The following is a 16,536-nucleotide window of genomic DNA, read 5'->3' as shown; positions in this document are numbered from 1 at the left end:
ACATCCACACGCTGCCAGTGACCGAGGACAAGCACTGTGTTCTGGGCATTTAAGTGAGCGGAGATGTTGAGCCTGATATTTGATATTTGCTATGATATTTATTTTGGGTTCATTTTAAAAGAACTTATGTTAAAATACAAGATTTCACAAGAAGTAACTGATATATGATTTCAATCAAGGCTACAATAAGGACTTTTGGATAGAGTTTTTTTTATTTTGCAGTATTCTTAGTTATTATCCGAGTGTGTAAAGTTAAACTCGTTAAAATAATCATGAATAAAATGTTTCTAGCACCTTTAAATGCATTCAGTATTGTAGAAGACTGTGATTGATCAATATACTTTATTAACAGTACAGGTAAATCTGTTTAAAGTATATCTTAACAGAATAATGAGATCAATTGTAGCTGATTAGGAGCGACTGGTGGTGATTGTGGGGAAACTATCAAACCAGGAAGTTCTGTGACTTGTTTCTGTCAGCTGACGACTGTTTCCAGTCACAGCAGTCCAACATCAGGAGGCTGTCTGGTTCAGTCTATTTGGGGAAAAAAAGTTTCCAAATGCTGGCTGTGATGCCAGTCTAATATTTTATTATATTATAATATTTTAACAGTAAACTAAATATTATAGAGATCAGCATCTACATTTGATCTCATTACACAAGTAAATAGTCTTATCTTGGCTGCAGTTTCAATTTTACGTTATTAATTATGGATTTTTGCCACTAGTGCTGATGAGCAATCATATATGAATATTCCTACAGTGTACTGTTTAAATAGACTTGAAGTATGTTTGTATTCAATGGCACCATTTCTCAGCCTTGGCATCAGGACACCACATGAGTTTGGTTCATGTGTAGGCCGTCAAACAGCAACACGCGTTCCTACTGTTTGTAATAAAACGTCACATTTTCCTGTTTAGTTTTAATGATAGTGATCTCTATTAAGGTTGACTGGTGTCCCTAAAGGCACATGACTGTACACCGTTGTGTGCCTCAGTGGGCTGGTGATACATAACATTTACAGGGACGTAGGTGCATTTTATGGTTATTTGTGTATTCAATAGGATCACCACAACGCATAACTCTCCGAGTAAATTGTGATTATACAGTGGCCTTCCCATACGATGCATGTATAATAATGCATCAGTAATAATAATAATAATAATAAGATATTACATATACCTGTATAACAATCAGTGGTAGAATGTAAAAAGTGCATTTACTCAAATACTGGAGCACAAATTTGAGGTATTATTAAATATTAAAATGCTGATTAAATGACAATGCATCAGTTATATAAATCCAATGATATAATATAACGATAAATACTTGTATATTAATAGTATACTCCGAAGCAGGTCACTATGTGCTGCTTTGACTGTACTTTAATTATATTATTTTAAGTTGTATAGTATAAAGAATATTACTGCAGGACTTTAACTTGTAACAGTATTTTTACAGGGTGGTATTTGTACTTTTACTGAAGTAAAGTAATCTGAATACATCCACCACTGTTAGGTCCCACCGCTACATCTCTCCCCCAACATGAGGCTGTCCAATGGGGGAGAGGAGGGAGGAGCTCCCGTCGGCGTTATTCCGCCATTGGTGTGTCGAGCCACAACAACACAGCGAGGAGACGACGAATGTCAAACAAGTAAAACACGGGTAAGCACGTTAAAACAAATATAATATAATGAATACAATATGTAGCCTGCGCTAGTTTACTGCCCGTTGCATGTTTCAACGACTATGGTGACGTAACTATGCGAAGTGCGGATTGTCCCGCAGAGCCGCCGTTGATTTTGTACAATATGTTGATTAAATATCAGAAATACGCGACGACGCGGAACACCGTTTTGGTGATTGTGTTGAAATACTCATTTAATTAAAAGGCCAAATATCGCGTTTGGTGGTGAGACTGGAGGCGGTAAAGCGGGTTTCCTTCCACCGGTACGTTGTGTTCCCGGCTGAGGCTCAACGGCTCAGATGCATGACGGCCTGTGATGACAGCGAGGCTGTAGACAGCCAGGCTGTGTAAACACGCCATCCTGCTGGGTGACTGGGGTGCATGTCAGGGTCGCCCAGTGTTACATAATACATGTACAAAAACATACAAACGTAATTAAATCAGAGTTAACAGTCAACATGTTGGTATTACAAAGGTGTTACATTCCAATATTCGTTGAAAAGCTTATAATTTAGAATATGACATTCATTCTGTTGCTCTGTTTCAGTCTTAGTTCAAGTTATATTGAATGTTTTTTAATCAGAGTTTGATCGTATTCAATGTTGAGTACTGGTTTAAGGACTGTTCAGCTTTATTGTCCAGTTTAAAACATTTGTTAGAAAAGTAATCAAGTAATATTCGTCTACTTGGATGAAGTTATTAAAATACGTACGATACGTAGTACAGTTTAACAGGATACAAGTATTGTGTATTACATTTGTAAAGTATTCCCAACAATGGGATTGACCTACTTTATAATAACAGTGGTGGATTGTAACTAAATACATTTATTCAAGTACTGTACTTAAATACAACTTTGAGGTACTTGTACTTTCATTTTACAGTGATGGAGGAAGTATTTGGATCGTTTACCTAAATAAAAGTATCATTACTACATTGTGGAAATACTCAATTAGAAGTCCTGCAATCAAAATCGTACTCCAAGTAAAAGTACAAGTATCAAAGTATACTTTAAGTACCGAAAGTAAATGTATTTTCTGAATTGTCCATTTAAAATTCATAAATAAACTATTACTGAAATATGATTAATGATGCATGATGTATTGTGTATATCCCGTTGCAGCTGGCAGAAGTGAAGCTGCTTTTTTATTTATATTTATACTAATAATCTGCAAAGTGACTTGTGGGTGTAGTGGAGTAAAAGGTCAAATATAGCAGAAGTATAAAGTAGAATAAAATGTGTATACTCAAGTAAAGCACAACACTTGTACCTCTGTACCTTTTACTCAACTACATTCATTTCACAGCTTTAGATACTTGGTAGATTACAGATCTAACAAATATGATGCTTATTTAACTACCAAACCTCACTGTGACCAGCTACAATATTAAAACGCTGATCAAATGATATTTATCAGTAATAATAATTCAATAACACAATACATACGCCTGTATAATAATCAGTAGTGGAATAACTGAGCACACATTTCATGTGACGTATGATGAACATATGAATCATCATGTGTGTTGTCCATAAATTATATTAAACTACCCAACAGTATCTTATTAATAGAAACAGGTTGACTGTATAATAGTAAAAGACTTTTAAGCTACTGAAAATATTGAACATTAGGTCCATTCTCATTAACATAAACATATTCTACTTGTCACATTTTGACAAAGTAATTAGCTGATTTAAATGAAAGTGATCCGAATATAGGCATACAGGAAAGTTTCTTAAAACCTTGTGCTTTTAGGCGTATTATTTATGAATACAATAGTGATGCCAGAGGTGTGAGCATCCGCACTACACAACAAACTGTGATTAAGCCGTGGTCACAGTCTGCTCTCTATTGAGCAGCACACTCCCGAGTCCCAGCAGAATTGTTTCTGAGGTATTACAACAGATTTTCCTTCATGCACCAGCTGAAGTTTGTTGGCCTGGAAAATGTTCCCCTGGAATCCATCCAGGTTCCAGTTTCCCATTCAAACAGCTGTGTGGCATGTGGTTAGTCAGCACGTCCCGCTGTACCTATAGAGAGTTCCTCTGTGCTCACGCCCTCCTTTTGTGTGCAGACAGACAGCTGCAGCTATGGGCAAGCTCCATTCCCACTTGGCCAACCCCAAAGACGAGAGTCAGGACTCGCTGACGGCCTCCGGGGAGTACCGAGACGGCGAGGAGGACGGAAAGAACGGAGACGTGTCTCAGTTCCCCTACGTGGAGTTCACCGGACGGGACAGCGTCACCTGCCCGACGTGTCAGGGCACCGGCAGGATACCACGAGGTAAAAAAAACATCCACAGGTGTTACTTCTGTCTAAATTAACGGTTAAAAACGTCTGCTTCGTCAGGGCTGTGGGTTACGGTTGATCGCATTTGATACGATACAAGCAAACAACCAGCCAGCTGTCATCACATCATAATCAAATGTTGATGCATGGAAAGATGTGGCATGATCTTTTCCTTCCACGGGACAAAAACACACAACACTAAAAAGTCTCGTGAAATGACCAAAACTGTAACTGTGGCAGAAAAGGTTGTGTTATTGAGGGTTTGTGTGTTCTCAGGATCTTAAAATCTTCAAACTGAAGCGTAAATAACATTGATGTATTCTCCCTCAATACACAGGAGATCCTGTCACATGATATTATTAAATTACAAGAAAGATACCAACCGGGCGAGTGTGTGATTCTTTAGACTAAACAGCAAACAGGTCAAACGGTCTTTAAGTCTCTAAGTCCAGCTGTCTGTGGACACAGTGCTCTGCTCGCTCTCAGATTGTATTTCACAAGAGTTCACAAGAGTCGAGGCTTGAGTTTTACCAGGATTTTATTGTGGCACAAAGTGCAACCACGTAGTCATGGCCGGGCCTGTGACTCTCAGCCCCACTAGAAGTTAAGTTAAGAAAAAAAAGCATTTAATAGTGAGGATGTCCATACGTAGCTACATGAAACAAGTTTATATGAACCAGATCTAGAGTTCATATTGTATTTCCAAATATAAAACTCCAAAAGTCTGAATATAAATACAAGTTTCTGGCCTTTATGTCTACAACAAAATTCATAAACCACAGATGTAGCAAATACATAATAACGTACAAGAAAAAACAAGAGCAATACTAAATAAACAGGCCATAATGCCTCCATGTCCAGGCTTTAGAGACACAGTTATTCTCCCCTTTCCATTTTTAATCTCTACTCCAGAACACTTCAGGGTTTTGTGAAAATGTTTCATGTCAGATTGACGCTGTTAAATTCTTCTTATAGAGCTCGACACACTCACCACTTTTATAGACAATAATCTGGAGCCTGTTTTCCCATCAGTTTGTGTCTGAGATCGCAGCCGATAAACAGGCTGTAATGTAAACGCTCGGGGCATTCACCTCACCGTCAATGTATGTGCAGTAAAAGCACTTGTTTTTGCCACCGACCTGCTCAGATTGTTATTGTAAGTGTCTGACAACAGCGTGGAAATAACCCTACGGAGGAATAAAACATTCTTCTGTTTGTCATCGTGTGTCTCGCTCTGAGAAGTCAGGCTCTGAAATCTCACGTTTCGATTCAGCCATGACATTAAAACTAATTCAGTTAACGCTAAGCTACGCTTTACTGTACTCCAACACAACAAACTCTGACAACAGCAGCACTGCTGTCTTCTCCACCTTTCCACCATCCTTCCGGCAACAAGTCACATGATGCAATAACAAACAGAAAGTTGTATTTCTCGGTAGGCTCCTTTACAAAATGTTGTCAGACACTTAAAATACAAAAACAAGCTCTTTCAGTCGACTTAATTGACCGTGAGGAGTTTCATCGAGCAATTAGTCACCAAATGTCCCCGTTAATCACAGAAACATGGGAAAATTGGGTCCAGGGTGAGTTACCCTTTAAGAATAAACCAACCACCAATAAAATATATCTTTAACTTGAAGTGGGAAACAGACTCTTCTCAGGAGGTGTACAGTATTGTATGTAGCCCACACACTCTGTTCTCCATCAAACAGCAGAATGACACAGCTTTCCTTTCCTTCCTTTGAATAATTCAACAGGTCAAGAGAATCAGCTCGTGGCTCTGATTCCATACAGCGACCAAAGGCTCCGGCCGAGCAGGACGTGAGTCGGCCTCTTTTCTAAAGATGAATGGTGTTCTCCGTCTGCATGATGAAACTCCGTGATAGACTTTGAAGTCCTCAGCTGGTTTCAGGGTCTCACTTCTCTTTTCCGTGTCACGCAGAAAGCTGTATGTCACGATATCAGTGGCCCTCTGCCTGCTGCTGTCCGGCCTGGCTGTGTTCTTCCTATTCCCTCGCTCTATTGATGTCTCCTATGTGGGAGTGAAGTCCGCCTACGTCTCCTACGACCTGGACAAACGAATCGTCTATCTCAACGTCACGGTGAGATTGTGTCGGCGCAATCCCCCGACTCATAATGAAACCCTGGACGGTGTAATAAGTCTGCTTGTGTTTAGGTTGAAGTCTTAAAGTATTTATAATCAATGTTTTTATAGGAACAAAGACTTCTTGTATGGGGCAGGAGTAATCACTATAGAATTATCGTGTCTTTCGGCTCATTGTGTTCGTTTTATTGGGCCACAGTTTCACTATTTTGGTTCGCTCTCCGTGCTCTCATTAGGGCTGTTTTTGGCTGCAGCAGGAAGCTGTTTTGAGGGGAAAAAAAGCTTTCAAAATGTTCTGCATGTTACCGCTAAAACACCAAATGGCAGACGGACAAAGTTAGCAATTAGCTAGTAAATACTGTGGAGAATTTAGCAGCTAAAGAGACAAAGACTTCCCTCAGGAAAAACAGACCGAACCAGAAAGGTGCACCGAGTACAGTGCAGACCAACCACTGCTGCATTGTGTTACAGGTTTAACATGCTATAGTTAACATTGGGGCTTTTTTGTTCTACATGAAGCCCTCTATTGCCACAATCTGACGGCTTTGATCTTCCTCCACCCAGAGCACTCTGAACATCACCAACAATAACTACTACACCGTCTCTGTGACCAACATCACAGCCCAGGTGCAGTTCTCCAAGACGGTGATCGGCAAGGCCAAGTTCAACAACAGCTCCGTCATCACACCGCTGGATGAGCGGCAGGTGGGTTACAATACATTTACTGATCGCACACAACACTCACAAGGACTCTGCACTGGTACAAACTCATGATAAGAGAATCTATTATTAAAAGGTGACAGAAAATGGATTCTGATGCACTTCAGTTATGAATGCAGCGTGCACAACAGACTTCTAACAAGAGGTTTAAGAGTCATCAAAGCCTGAAGCGTCTTTAAATTCTTGTAACTACAGCTGCTCACTCTTGGACCACTAATTAAACAGAAAAACATACTTAATTGTGTTAACTTTTGCTTTAATTAGCATAAATGTGCTCTGCTGTTTTTCTCCTCGGTTGCTTTATGAATTGTGTTTCACTACAGATCGACTACACTGTTCCCACCACCATTGCTGATGAGATGAGTTATATGTTGTAAGTATCTTTCTAGAAGTCATAAACATATCCCGTTTACACTTTTGAGCATTTGAATCATGAATCACTTCCTGTCTACAGTGACTACTGCACCTTGCCGACCATTAAAGTTCACAACATAGTGGTGATGATGCAGTGAGTACAGCCAATTTCTTTCTTTTATCCTCATGTTTGACTTTGAATTTAATCATGCTGTGTGTGATGTACTGTCATTATTTATCTTGATTTGTATCCTTTCATACATCAGCATCAATCTCCACAACTCTGTCCTCCACACTCACATAGTTTCACCCACTCATGCTGAAGAGAAGCCCAGCAACAAGAAAGTTTAACAACTTTAGCAAATCAAACAAGAAGCAGCTGATACTGTAACGCCTGCTCTTGTAATTAAGTGGTTTTATATCTCGACCATAATGCCGTTAACACCCATTAGAGGATTCAGAAGTGACGGTCTCACCTTGTTATCCGATGAACTGCTGACTCGGGGGTTTGGTTCTTTTTCAGGGTGACGGTGACCACGTCATACTTCGGCCACACGGAGCAGGTCTCCCAGGAGATGTACCAGTATGTGGACTGTGGGGGGAACACCACCTCCCTGCATGGCCGTGTGCAGGTCTACCAGTAAAGAAAGAGGCAAAAGAGCGAATGCATCAAACTCTGCTGTGACTGAGGTTCTCACGGAGAACACTGGGCCGACTTCCAGAGAGGAAACCTTTGCTCGCTCACAATGGAACGACATAACTTTTCATAACTAGTCGGTGGCTCATTCATTCTTAAATTCCAAACCGGGTCTAATGTGATGTCAGATTGACAGACTGATGAAAGCAGAGAGAATTTAGCAGGATCTGCCGTGAGGTTTATTGTCATTTTTCCACCCTGGTGCCAACAAAACAGACATAAATCATGTAATATTCACATTGATAGACACTCCCATCATGTTTACATTGTCACTCGTTAACAGTGAAATTACTGGAAGCAGTGGCTTCACATATGATGCACTTTAACATGGTCAATAACCACAGATATTAATAAGAGTGTTGAGTTCTCCCTGCTACTCTATACCACTTTTAATAAAAAATACAACAGCTAACGTTCAAGAGTAAACCCCACCTCCTCCTGCTCTTTTTATTCTGTTTCATCAAAATATGATTCTTGATATTCGTGCAGTATAGATGATGTTTTATCTTATGTCATTTCTTTCTTTTCATTTGGAGTATAGGTAGTGAGAGTCTTTTCCTTTGTTTAGCTGGCTGTCATTCGGCGGAGTGATTTAAAAGCAGACGTGACTACTATGAAGACTGCAACATGTTATGAGGAGGTTACAAAATATATATTTTGAAAAGGGATAACTTTTTATTTTACTGTGGGAGCATTACCGTGAGCTATAAGATACAGAAATGTGTAAATGTAAAATGTGTACTTTCTGGCTTTCTTCCCTTTAGATTCAGGTTATTCTATTATTGTGTGTGCTATGTGTCATTTTGCAATGAGGCGTTTGCTATTTTAACCCACTCTGCATCTATAGCTTGTATCATGAGTTGACTTAAAAAATAACTATGACTTCCTTTTGTGACTTATCGTTTTGTTTTGGCATTTTTCAAACAGATCACTTGATGTACTGAACGCCCGAAACACCGAAATGTCCAAAAGATGAATTATTTTAAAGTTTCAGATCTTAGTTCAGTTGTGATCGAACAGGTACAATATCACCTTGTTACATTAAGTGTGGTTTTTTTCTGACTTAATTTAATTTCTTAAGTCGTCATAAGAAAACTGAAATCCTAGATCCAACCCTTCTTGATATTTGATGACAGGCGGTGTAGATGTGAACACCTCTCTGTTGCTGTTATGCCTGATTTATACTTCAGAGCAGAAGTTTGATTGGACATCAGAGCCAGGAGATGTGTTTCCAAGAATCTCACATCCTTTAACAACAACACCTTATTAATTCTAGGCACAGGAGCTTTACATCCAAACTCTTCCATAATTTTACCTCCAGCACAATTGTGCTTCTGCCAAAGTTATATGGAACTATTGAAAACATGCATAAAAAAAATAAAGCGCCTGACAAAGGATTTGAAGACAGAAATCAGAAATACATTTCATGCATCACGCAATCTAGCAGCGGAGTATAACTCATGCATAACATTGTGACGTCTACGCGGTGCTTTTCTGTTTCTCACGCATGAAGCTGGAAATAAAATCACGTTTCATTTCTAAAGGTTCTTTCTTGTAATATTCTCTGTAGACACTGGGTGGCGCCGAGTGGTCTGCTTAACTAGAGTATCACTCACCTTGCTGTTACTTCACTGTTATTGAATTTAATACTTTCAATTATGAAAAATTAATCTGTAAAAATATTAGGAAAAAAAAAAAAAAAAAGAGTTGTTTTAGGATAATATAAGACAAAAATAACAGTAAATATTCACATTTGAGAAGTTGAAGCAAGTGAACTTTAGGCAAAAATAAATATTTTTACAGTTAATCTATCAAAATAGTTGGTAATATATTTTCTTGCTAATTGTTTCAGCTTGTTTCAGTTAAATGCATTGGTAGTCATGATTCAGTAAAAGAGGAAGCAGTAATGGGGCTAAAATGCAAAAAAAAACTGAAACTCTATACATTAGTTTAAATTATTTGGGAGCATACATATGATAATCAAACTTCATACCAATCTAATCATTTTTATATTTATTGAGAACAAATTTAATATTTTTCAATCACTTAAATGAGAGTAAGTATCCTTGATGAGTGGACAGACCAGCTGAATGACCAGCTGAATGACCAACAACATCCACCACGAGAGGGCGCTCTTACAGAAACACAAACATTGTATGTTAATGAGTTACTCACTACAGGCTGTATACTCCTTAATGGAGCTAGAGGCACAAGATGTCCCCAGAGTATCGCGGTATGTTCACATCTGCTGGAAACATCAGCTCACTTCCTCTCTGAGATCCAGGTCATTGGGTTTGGACCAGAGCTTTACTGGGACACACACACACACACACACACACACACACACACACACACACACACACACACACACACACACACTACAAGTAAGCATTGCCAGTTTCCTCTTTGTCCTGAGCCAGTATGTTAGTGGGTCAATAAAGGACATATTGACATCAGCTTTATTATTATTATCTTTTACTGTCACTGCCCTCTTTGACAATATATTTAATGTTCAATTGCAACATATTCTGCCTCAGTACATATATTTTGTCACAACTCCAAATTCAAAAGATGCTTGACCAACATGTTATTTATTTATTTTAAACAAAATATTGGCTGATATAATATTAACAGTACCTAAATTGATGTATATCATTGTTTTATCCAGGGCTGCCCCCTCTTAAGTCGAGTTAGTCGTTTTGGTCTTAGATGACTGAGATTTCTTTAGTCCAATAGTGTTGTAATGAATTCAATAATTAAGCTAGGTGGTGTTCTGATTCACCACCAAGTCTTAAACTCACAATGTGTCTGGATCTAAACAAAGCCGGACGACCTCAGGCTGAGCTGTCTGAAGGTGCAGCCAACATACAGAACTTTGTATCAACGACCGTTGTAGGCTATGAAGGCTACTGGCTTAATATGGCCAAAGTCATTTTTCAAGCAAAAGCAGGATTTTCATATGGAAATCTACTTTCCTGTGAGCGCTCGGTCGGTAGGTTTCACTGTGACGGCCACATCCGCTATTGATCTGGTTGTGTTAGAGCCATTACAGCAGACCTTCCCCCTTACTTCATGTGGACCCAGCACTTCATCTCACCAGGTAAAAGGAAATGGTTTCCCCACATGTCTTCTACATGAACACACATGGGTCTTGCTGTCTAAAAAATAATAACCTATAGTTGGCTCCACACTGAACCTTTTTTCTTGTGAAGAATGAAAACTAGTACTGGAGTGTGTCCAGTGGAGGAGAATAACATTGTGACTATTCGTGTTCCATTTCTCACTTTTCATTAGTGTTATTTGGTCATGCAGTAGTTTCATTTTTTTTCATTCGAGATTTCTGCCATCATTCCAATAATTGAATTAAATTGTGTTTATGGAGTGCACATGATTGAAAACTTAATCTAGAGTCTCTCTAGAAACAGTGTCCCCGTTTCTCTGGATAACAAACAAAACAAGTCATCTATAGTTTTTATAGGAATAAGTGGTTACCAAAAAAAGAGAGCATTTTTTTTAGGTTTCATTTTTTGTTGCTTGTCTATGAGGACAGATATCTTCAGAGATGGTTTGTAATGCTTGAAGTAAGTGAAACATGTTGCATTGGAATCCGGACACTGGGAGTTTGTTGTTTACATATTTATTTATTAATACTAACAGTAACTATCTGTCCATAATAGGTTTATGTTCAATCTTTATTTCACTGTATGACCATATGTGAATACTGAAGTATCTCTGTACAGTTAACCCCATTAAAATCATCTTATTATTCCACTGAATCATATATACATTGTATGTTGTTCCAGCTCATTCATTGAAGCTAAATAATGATAAAAACAAACCTAAGACTTAAGGTTTTAGGATTGCACCATCCCCATCTTTCTGACATATCTTTGAACACTTGGAGTTTAAAATAAACTCCACTTCAACTATTACATTTAACAAAGTTTGGCTACACAGCGAGTGTGTACTGAGTTTATACACAAGTGGCTAATAAACATATTTTGGCAACTAAGCTAGCTAGTTAGCTTCTTCGTTTATAATTCACAAAACTCTTGTAGTTATCGTTGCTTTAAAATATAAATGAAAAGCCAGAGACAAACTCCTTACACAACATTACTTGTGTGTACTTACATGTTAGATTAAATAGATGTATTCATTTAAGATAACCCCAAAAAGCAAAAAACATTTTATTTGGCTAGTTAGCTAACGTTAGCTACTTAATGACGTAACGTTAACAACCAATGTAGCTTAGCTAACGTCAGCTAGCTACAAAGCTAACGCTAAAGTTACCGTTGGTACTTTTTAACTTCGAGACAAAAAGATGGTTTGAAGTTCTTTCTTCGGCGTATCGACTAATATTTGTCTCATTTACTTCCAAATACTTTTTGTGTAACATTACATGTGGTGGCCACTTTCATAAACTTATCACCCATCCAGACTCTTCCAAGTCAGCCGGTGACCCTGACCGGCCCCCGTTCTCCTCGCCCCGCCCCGGCACTAACCTTTGTGGAACAGCGGCCACGACTTGGGGGGGAGGTCCCGCTACTTTCTCCTCCATCTCCGTCTCCGTCTGTCTGTCTGCTGCTGCCTCTCTCTTCACAGTTTGAGACACACACACACACACAAATAAAAACCCACCAAACATGGGTGTCGTGGGTCTCGCTTCAACTTTTCTCTTGGCCGCCTTGGTCGCTCTGTGCTCCGCGGCGCGCTCGGACGCGCCCCGGGGAGTCGCGGTCGGGTTCGTTTTCGACCCGAAAGCGAAGTGCGAACCGCAGTGCAACCACGGAGGGATCTGCATCCGCAACAACACATGCTACTGCTCCAAGGGCTACGAAGGAGAGACCTGCCAGTATGGTGACGTTACAAACCTTTTATCTGTTATTTAATTGCATTTAAGGTGGAACATGTTCCCCCATTATAATAGTATAAATATATGTAGTTTTAAGCTGTCAGTAGGATATACAGTCTGTATTAGTTTTCCTCTTGTAGAGGAACCAATGCTTATTTAGATATGTATGGTTAATACAATGAATGAGTCATAATTAAGTGGTATGCAATTAAATGCACTTAAGCTACATAGATAAAACAATATGCAGGTTTTAATGTCAATCAAATTCAGGTATTTTTTACAAAGATGTGTGTCAGCATAAACCAAACATAAACCTACACTGATGGGAAAAAGCATCTAGATCTAAAGACATCAAATCGTAATTTTCAAAACACTAAAAGAGACCATATTCATCATTCCTTAGTTATGTCCCTTCTTACCTTTACAGTATCTAAGATAACACTTCTCTGTATCAAGAGTAATGTCAAAATGTTGTGTGTTCTTGTGTTAATGTAAAATGCAGCCAACTGTTATCCCAAATGTAAGAATGGAGGAACGTGCCTTCGTCCTGGAAAATGCAGATGTCCTCCAGGATTTGGGGGAAGATACTGTCACAAAGGTAAGCAGGCTTTCTTTGCACAGATTTTTGTAAACAAAACATTTGGTTGGTCCAATATGTGGAATCTGAAAGCCATCTTCTTGTAATTTCATTCCTCCATGTGGTACAGTTGAAATATATCGGCACATTTTGACACACTTTTATCAGACACACACCAGATTCCTTCTCCAGTCGAAAACTAGAGCAGCTAGATATTTTTTTTTCCAGTAACAAAACTGCAGTAGTTCAATAAGTATTTAAAAGCTGGTTATATTATTTAAGACTGAATATTTTCAAATTTCCTTATATTTTTGGGGGTAAAATCTAAATAAAATGAGAGGATTTTGTGTTTATTCACCAGATGTTCCAGTCACAAATCTTTGAAACAGCATTTAGAGCCAGTATTTTTCAAACCTTTAGGTTGCGAGTTAAATCTGAGAACTCGCAAGACAATTACCAGAACAGGGAGAGAGGAAAGATACACACATGTACACTTCCAGACTTTCTTAAACTCTCTAGAAATCTAAAAGAATTAAACTAATCAAGCTTCTGGAAATAAAATGAAAACCAAGAAACCACTGGTAGACATATGCAACTAGTGATTAAGGGTCCCAAATACTAATTTCAAAGGGGTCACAAGGGAAAAAAAAAAGGTTGGAAAGCACTGATTTAGACAATTCAATTGTGACTTTTTTCCCCCTTGATTAGGAATCAAGCCCAAGTTATATATGTCTAAAATCAGTGCAGCCACAAACACTTGAGGACAGGACGGGTAAAGCGATCTCATCCCTGCTGATGGGTGTGATCCGTGTCTGTCTTTTGGCAGTGACGTGTGACGGGGGATGCTGGAACGGAGGAGAATGCATCGCTGTCAACGGAGCGGCCAAGTGCATCTGCCCCTCGAGCTGGAGCGGCTCAAGATGCCAGGAGGGTCGGTTTATGGCCGTTTCTAATCAACCTGTTAACACCAAAGGTCAAAGTCGCCACATGGAGCCTGTCTCTCAGCTGGAGCTAAAACATTTTAAAATGCTTTTTTTCGGTGCCAAGTTGCTGTCAGGATGGGAAGCGTTCAGTCTAACCCTCACTCCCCGACGCAGCAATTCTGGCATGTAAATTGACGGCTCGTGAATGACGATTCTTGGCAGTAAATTGAAGCTCAAGTTGGACTCAGCAGATATTTCTCAGAATCTTATCTGTTGAGATAAACTGATAAAGGTTTTTCCTCATAGATAACATTGAGTTGACTTGACTTTTTAGTAACACGTGAAGGACAACAATTCTCTACTATTGTGCACTCAACGACAAATTAGGGCTCTATAGAACTCAATCAATGTATTTTTTAGATTAGCAATTTAGCCTAGCCTACATTCAAAGTGCCCATACTAGTGTTGTTAAGCTGTTTGTTTGTTGACCTCCCAACATCACAAAAAACATTGTGATGAATGAATGTAGAAATTTGTCCTAATTTTTATTTTTAAATGTAAGTTATGCTTTAACTGCAGTCTCTTCTGCTAACAAATTCACCTTTAAGCTTTAAGCTGCTTCCTGAAATGCGTTTATTCGCTTACTTGCGGAGAGTTAGATGAGAAGATCGATACCACTCTCGAGTCTGTACGCTAAATATGGAGCTACAGCTAGCAGCCTGTTAGCTTAGCTTAGCATAGAAAAATAAAACAGCTAGCCTGGCCAAGAAATAGTCCAGCACATAACGACATGTCAAACCACAACTTCTTGTTTTTAGTCTTTAAACAAACAGGATATAATGTTGAATTAGTGAGCTTTAGAGGTGTTTGGGCAGAGCTAGCTGTTTCCCTGTTTCCAGGCTTTATGCTAAGCTAAGCTAATTGGCAGTATTATGTCAACTATTCCATTAACACGTAGTTATTCCTGGCATTTTTCTGCCTCCAGTAAATATGAGTCACCTATAGCTAAAGCTCAGATTTGCTCTCTAGTATGCCAACAATGTCTTTTCTATGGTTTTGTTGCAGCGATCTGTCCCCAGGGCTGTAGAAATGGGGGACTCTGCGTAGCTCCAGGAATCTGCAGCTGTCCGGAGGGATGGCTGGGCGGCGCCTGCCACACCGGTGAGTTTCAAACTGGTCCCGAAGACCAAGCACTTCCATATGCATCAGTGCACTTTACAAGCACGATTCCTTTTGCATTTCTCTGCTGCTTGTCCAACGTTTTGTCCTGTTCGCTTTTGGTTGTGCTTTCCCGGGTTCCCTGTAAACCGTCTACATCTTACCGAGAAGACAAACGTTGCAGATATCCGTCCGCCAAGCAGCTGAGAATGATATGTATCGGATGTATGTGTCTGCTAAGGGAAAGCTCTCAGCTCAGTGTTTTTCCAGATGTGACAGATGTGGAAGCACTTTTCACTTCCGTTTCTGGATTTATGGTGTTCGGATTCACAAGCTCTTCAGAGACGTTTACTTGTTTCTCAGGATTAACAATTGATTAACGTCGTTTTCATTTTGTTGGTCTGTTTTTATATCGTCTATAGCTGTGTGCGCTCAGTCCTGCCTGAATGGAGGGAAGTGTATTTCTCCAGACAAATGCCGCTGTCGCCCCCCTTTCTCTGGCCCTCGCTGCGAGGAGAGGAAGAAGTCCCACTAGTGTGAGCCTGCTGGGGTCACAGGTCAACGAGGCCCAATAAGTGACTTCATGCTGATGAGGACATTTCTTTCTTCTATTTTTTAAAGCTGAAACATTTGTAGTTTTTACATTTTTTTATGGATTTTTTTATTTTTAATTAAGAAACCTTGAACCTGTGAAATGTTCTCATTCGACTGTGTAAACATGTACTGTACTGTCATTTGTGTCATTAAATGAATAAAAGAGTGAATTGCATTAATAAGCTTAACAAAGCTTATTTAACCAAAGCAAAAGCATAGAAATAGTACATTTTCTTTATTCTGTCAACTGTAACTTGTACCACAGTGCAATTTGGTGTTGTCAGAGATTTTTATATATAAAACAAAATCCTGTATAAAACTCAAACAGGTGGTCATTACTTTACCCAATCAAAAAATATATTAATGAAAGAAAAACAGAAAGACATATGCCAATGTATTTAATCTATTCAAACAAGTTACTGATGTGTACCATCTAGATTAGGCATAACTAATATAGCATCCTTGCATTATTTCTCTCATAAATGAACAACAAACAGTGCGCATCGATTTGGTAAAAAGATTATAATTTGGCTTAATTGTGTAAAAACTAAAAGCTTGCTGGTAATAAATAACCTGCTG

At 39.0% G+C, this 16,536-nt stretch overlaps 2 protein-coding genes across 3 annotated transcripts; both read left to right on the top strand.

The window, feature by feature from the left end:
* The first annotated feature begins 1,585 nt into the window (after positions 1-1,585).
* On the top strand, positions 1,586-9,396 carry tmem106ba (transmembrane protein 106Ba). 2 transcript variants are annotated; one of them, XM_076081134.1, is made up of 8 exons: positions 1,586-1,665; positions 3,764-3,972; positions 5,736-5,799; positions 5,921-6,080; positions 6,647-6,787; positions 7,126-7,175; positions 7,257-7,310; positions 7,680-9,396. In XM_076081134.1, the coding sequence occupies exons 2-8, from the start codon at positions 3,780-3,782 to the stop codon at positions 7,798-7,800; spliced, it is 783 nt and encodes a 260-aa protein (XP_075937249.1). In that variant the 5' UTR covers positions 1,586-1,665; positions 3,764-3,779; the 3' UTR covers positions 7,801-9,396. The 2 variants fall into 2 exon arrangements, with proteins under 2 accessions (XP_075937249.1, XP_075937250.1); XM_076081135.1 differs by having other exon boundaries at positions 1,614-1,665; positions 3,768-3,972.
* A 2,029-nt stretch (positions 9,397-11,425) lies between these two features.
* seraf (Schwann cell-specific EGF-like repeat autocrine factor) lies at positions 11,426-16,216 on the top strand. Its single transcript, XM_076081130.1, has 6 exons — positions 11,426-11,508; positions 12,529-12,710; positions 13,208-13,303; positions 14,109-14,213; positions 15,271-15,366; positions 15,786-16,216. Exons 1-6 carry the CDS (start codon positions 11,426-11,428, stop codon positions 15,896-15,898), a joined length of 675 nt encoding a protein of 224 aa, XP_075937245.1. The 3' UTR covers positions 15,899-16,216.
* Positions 16,217-16,536: the final 320 nt, after the last annotated feature.

This window comes from Anarhichas minor, unplaced genomic scaffold (genome assembly GCF_050575085.1).
Source record: "Anarhichas minor isolate MPS153535 unplaced genomic scaffold, ASM5057508v1 ptg000079l, whole genome shotgun sequence".
NCBI classification, from domain to species: domain Eukaryota; kingdom Metazoa; phylum Chordata; class Actinopteri; order Perciformes; family Anarhichadidae; genus Anarhichas; species Anarhichas minor.
Note: the sequence above shows the minus strand (reverse complement) of the source record. Positions and strands in the feature narration are given on the sequence as shown.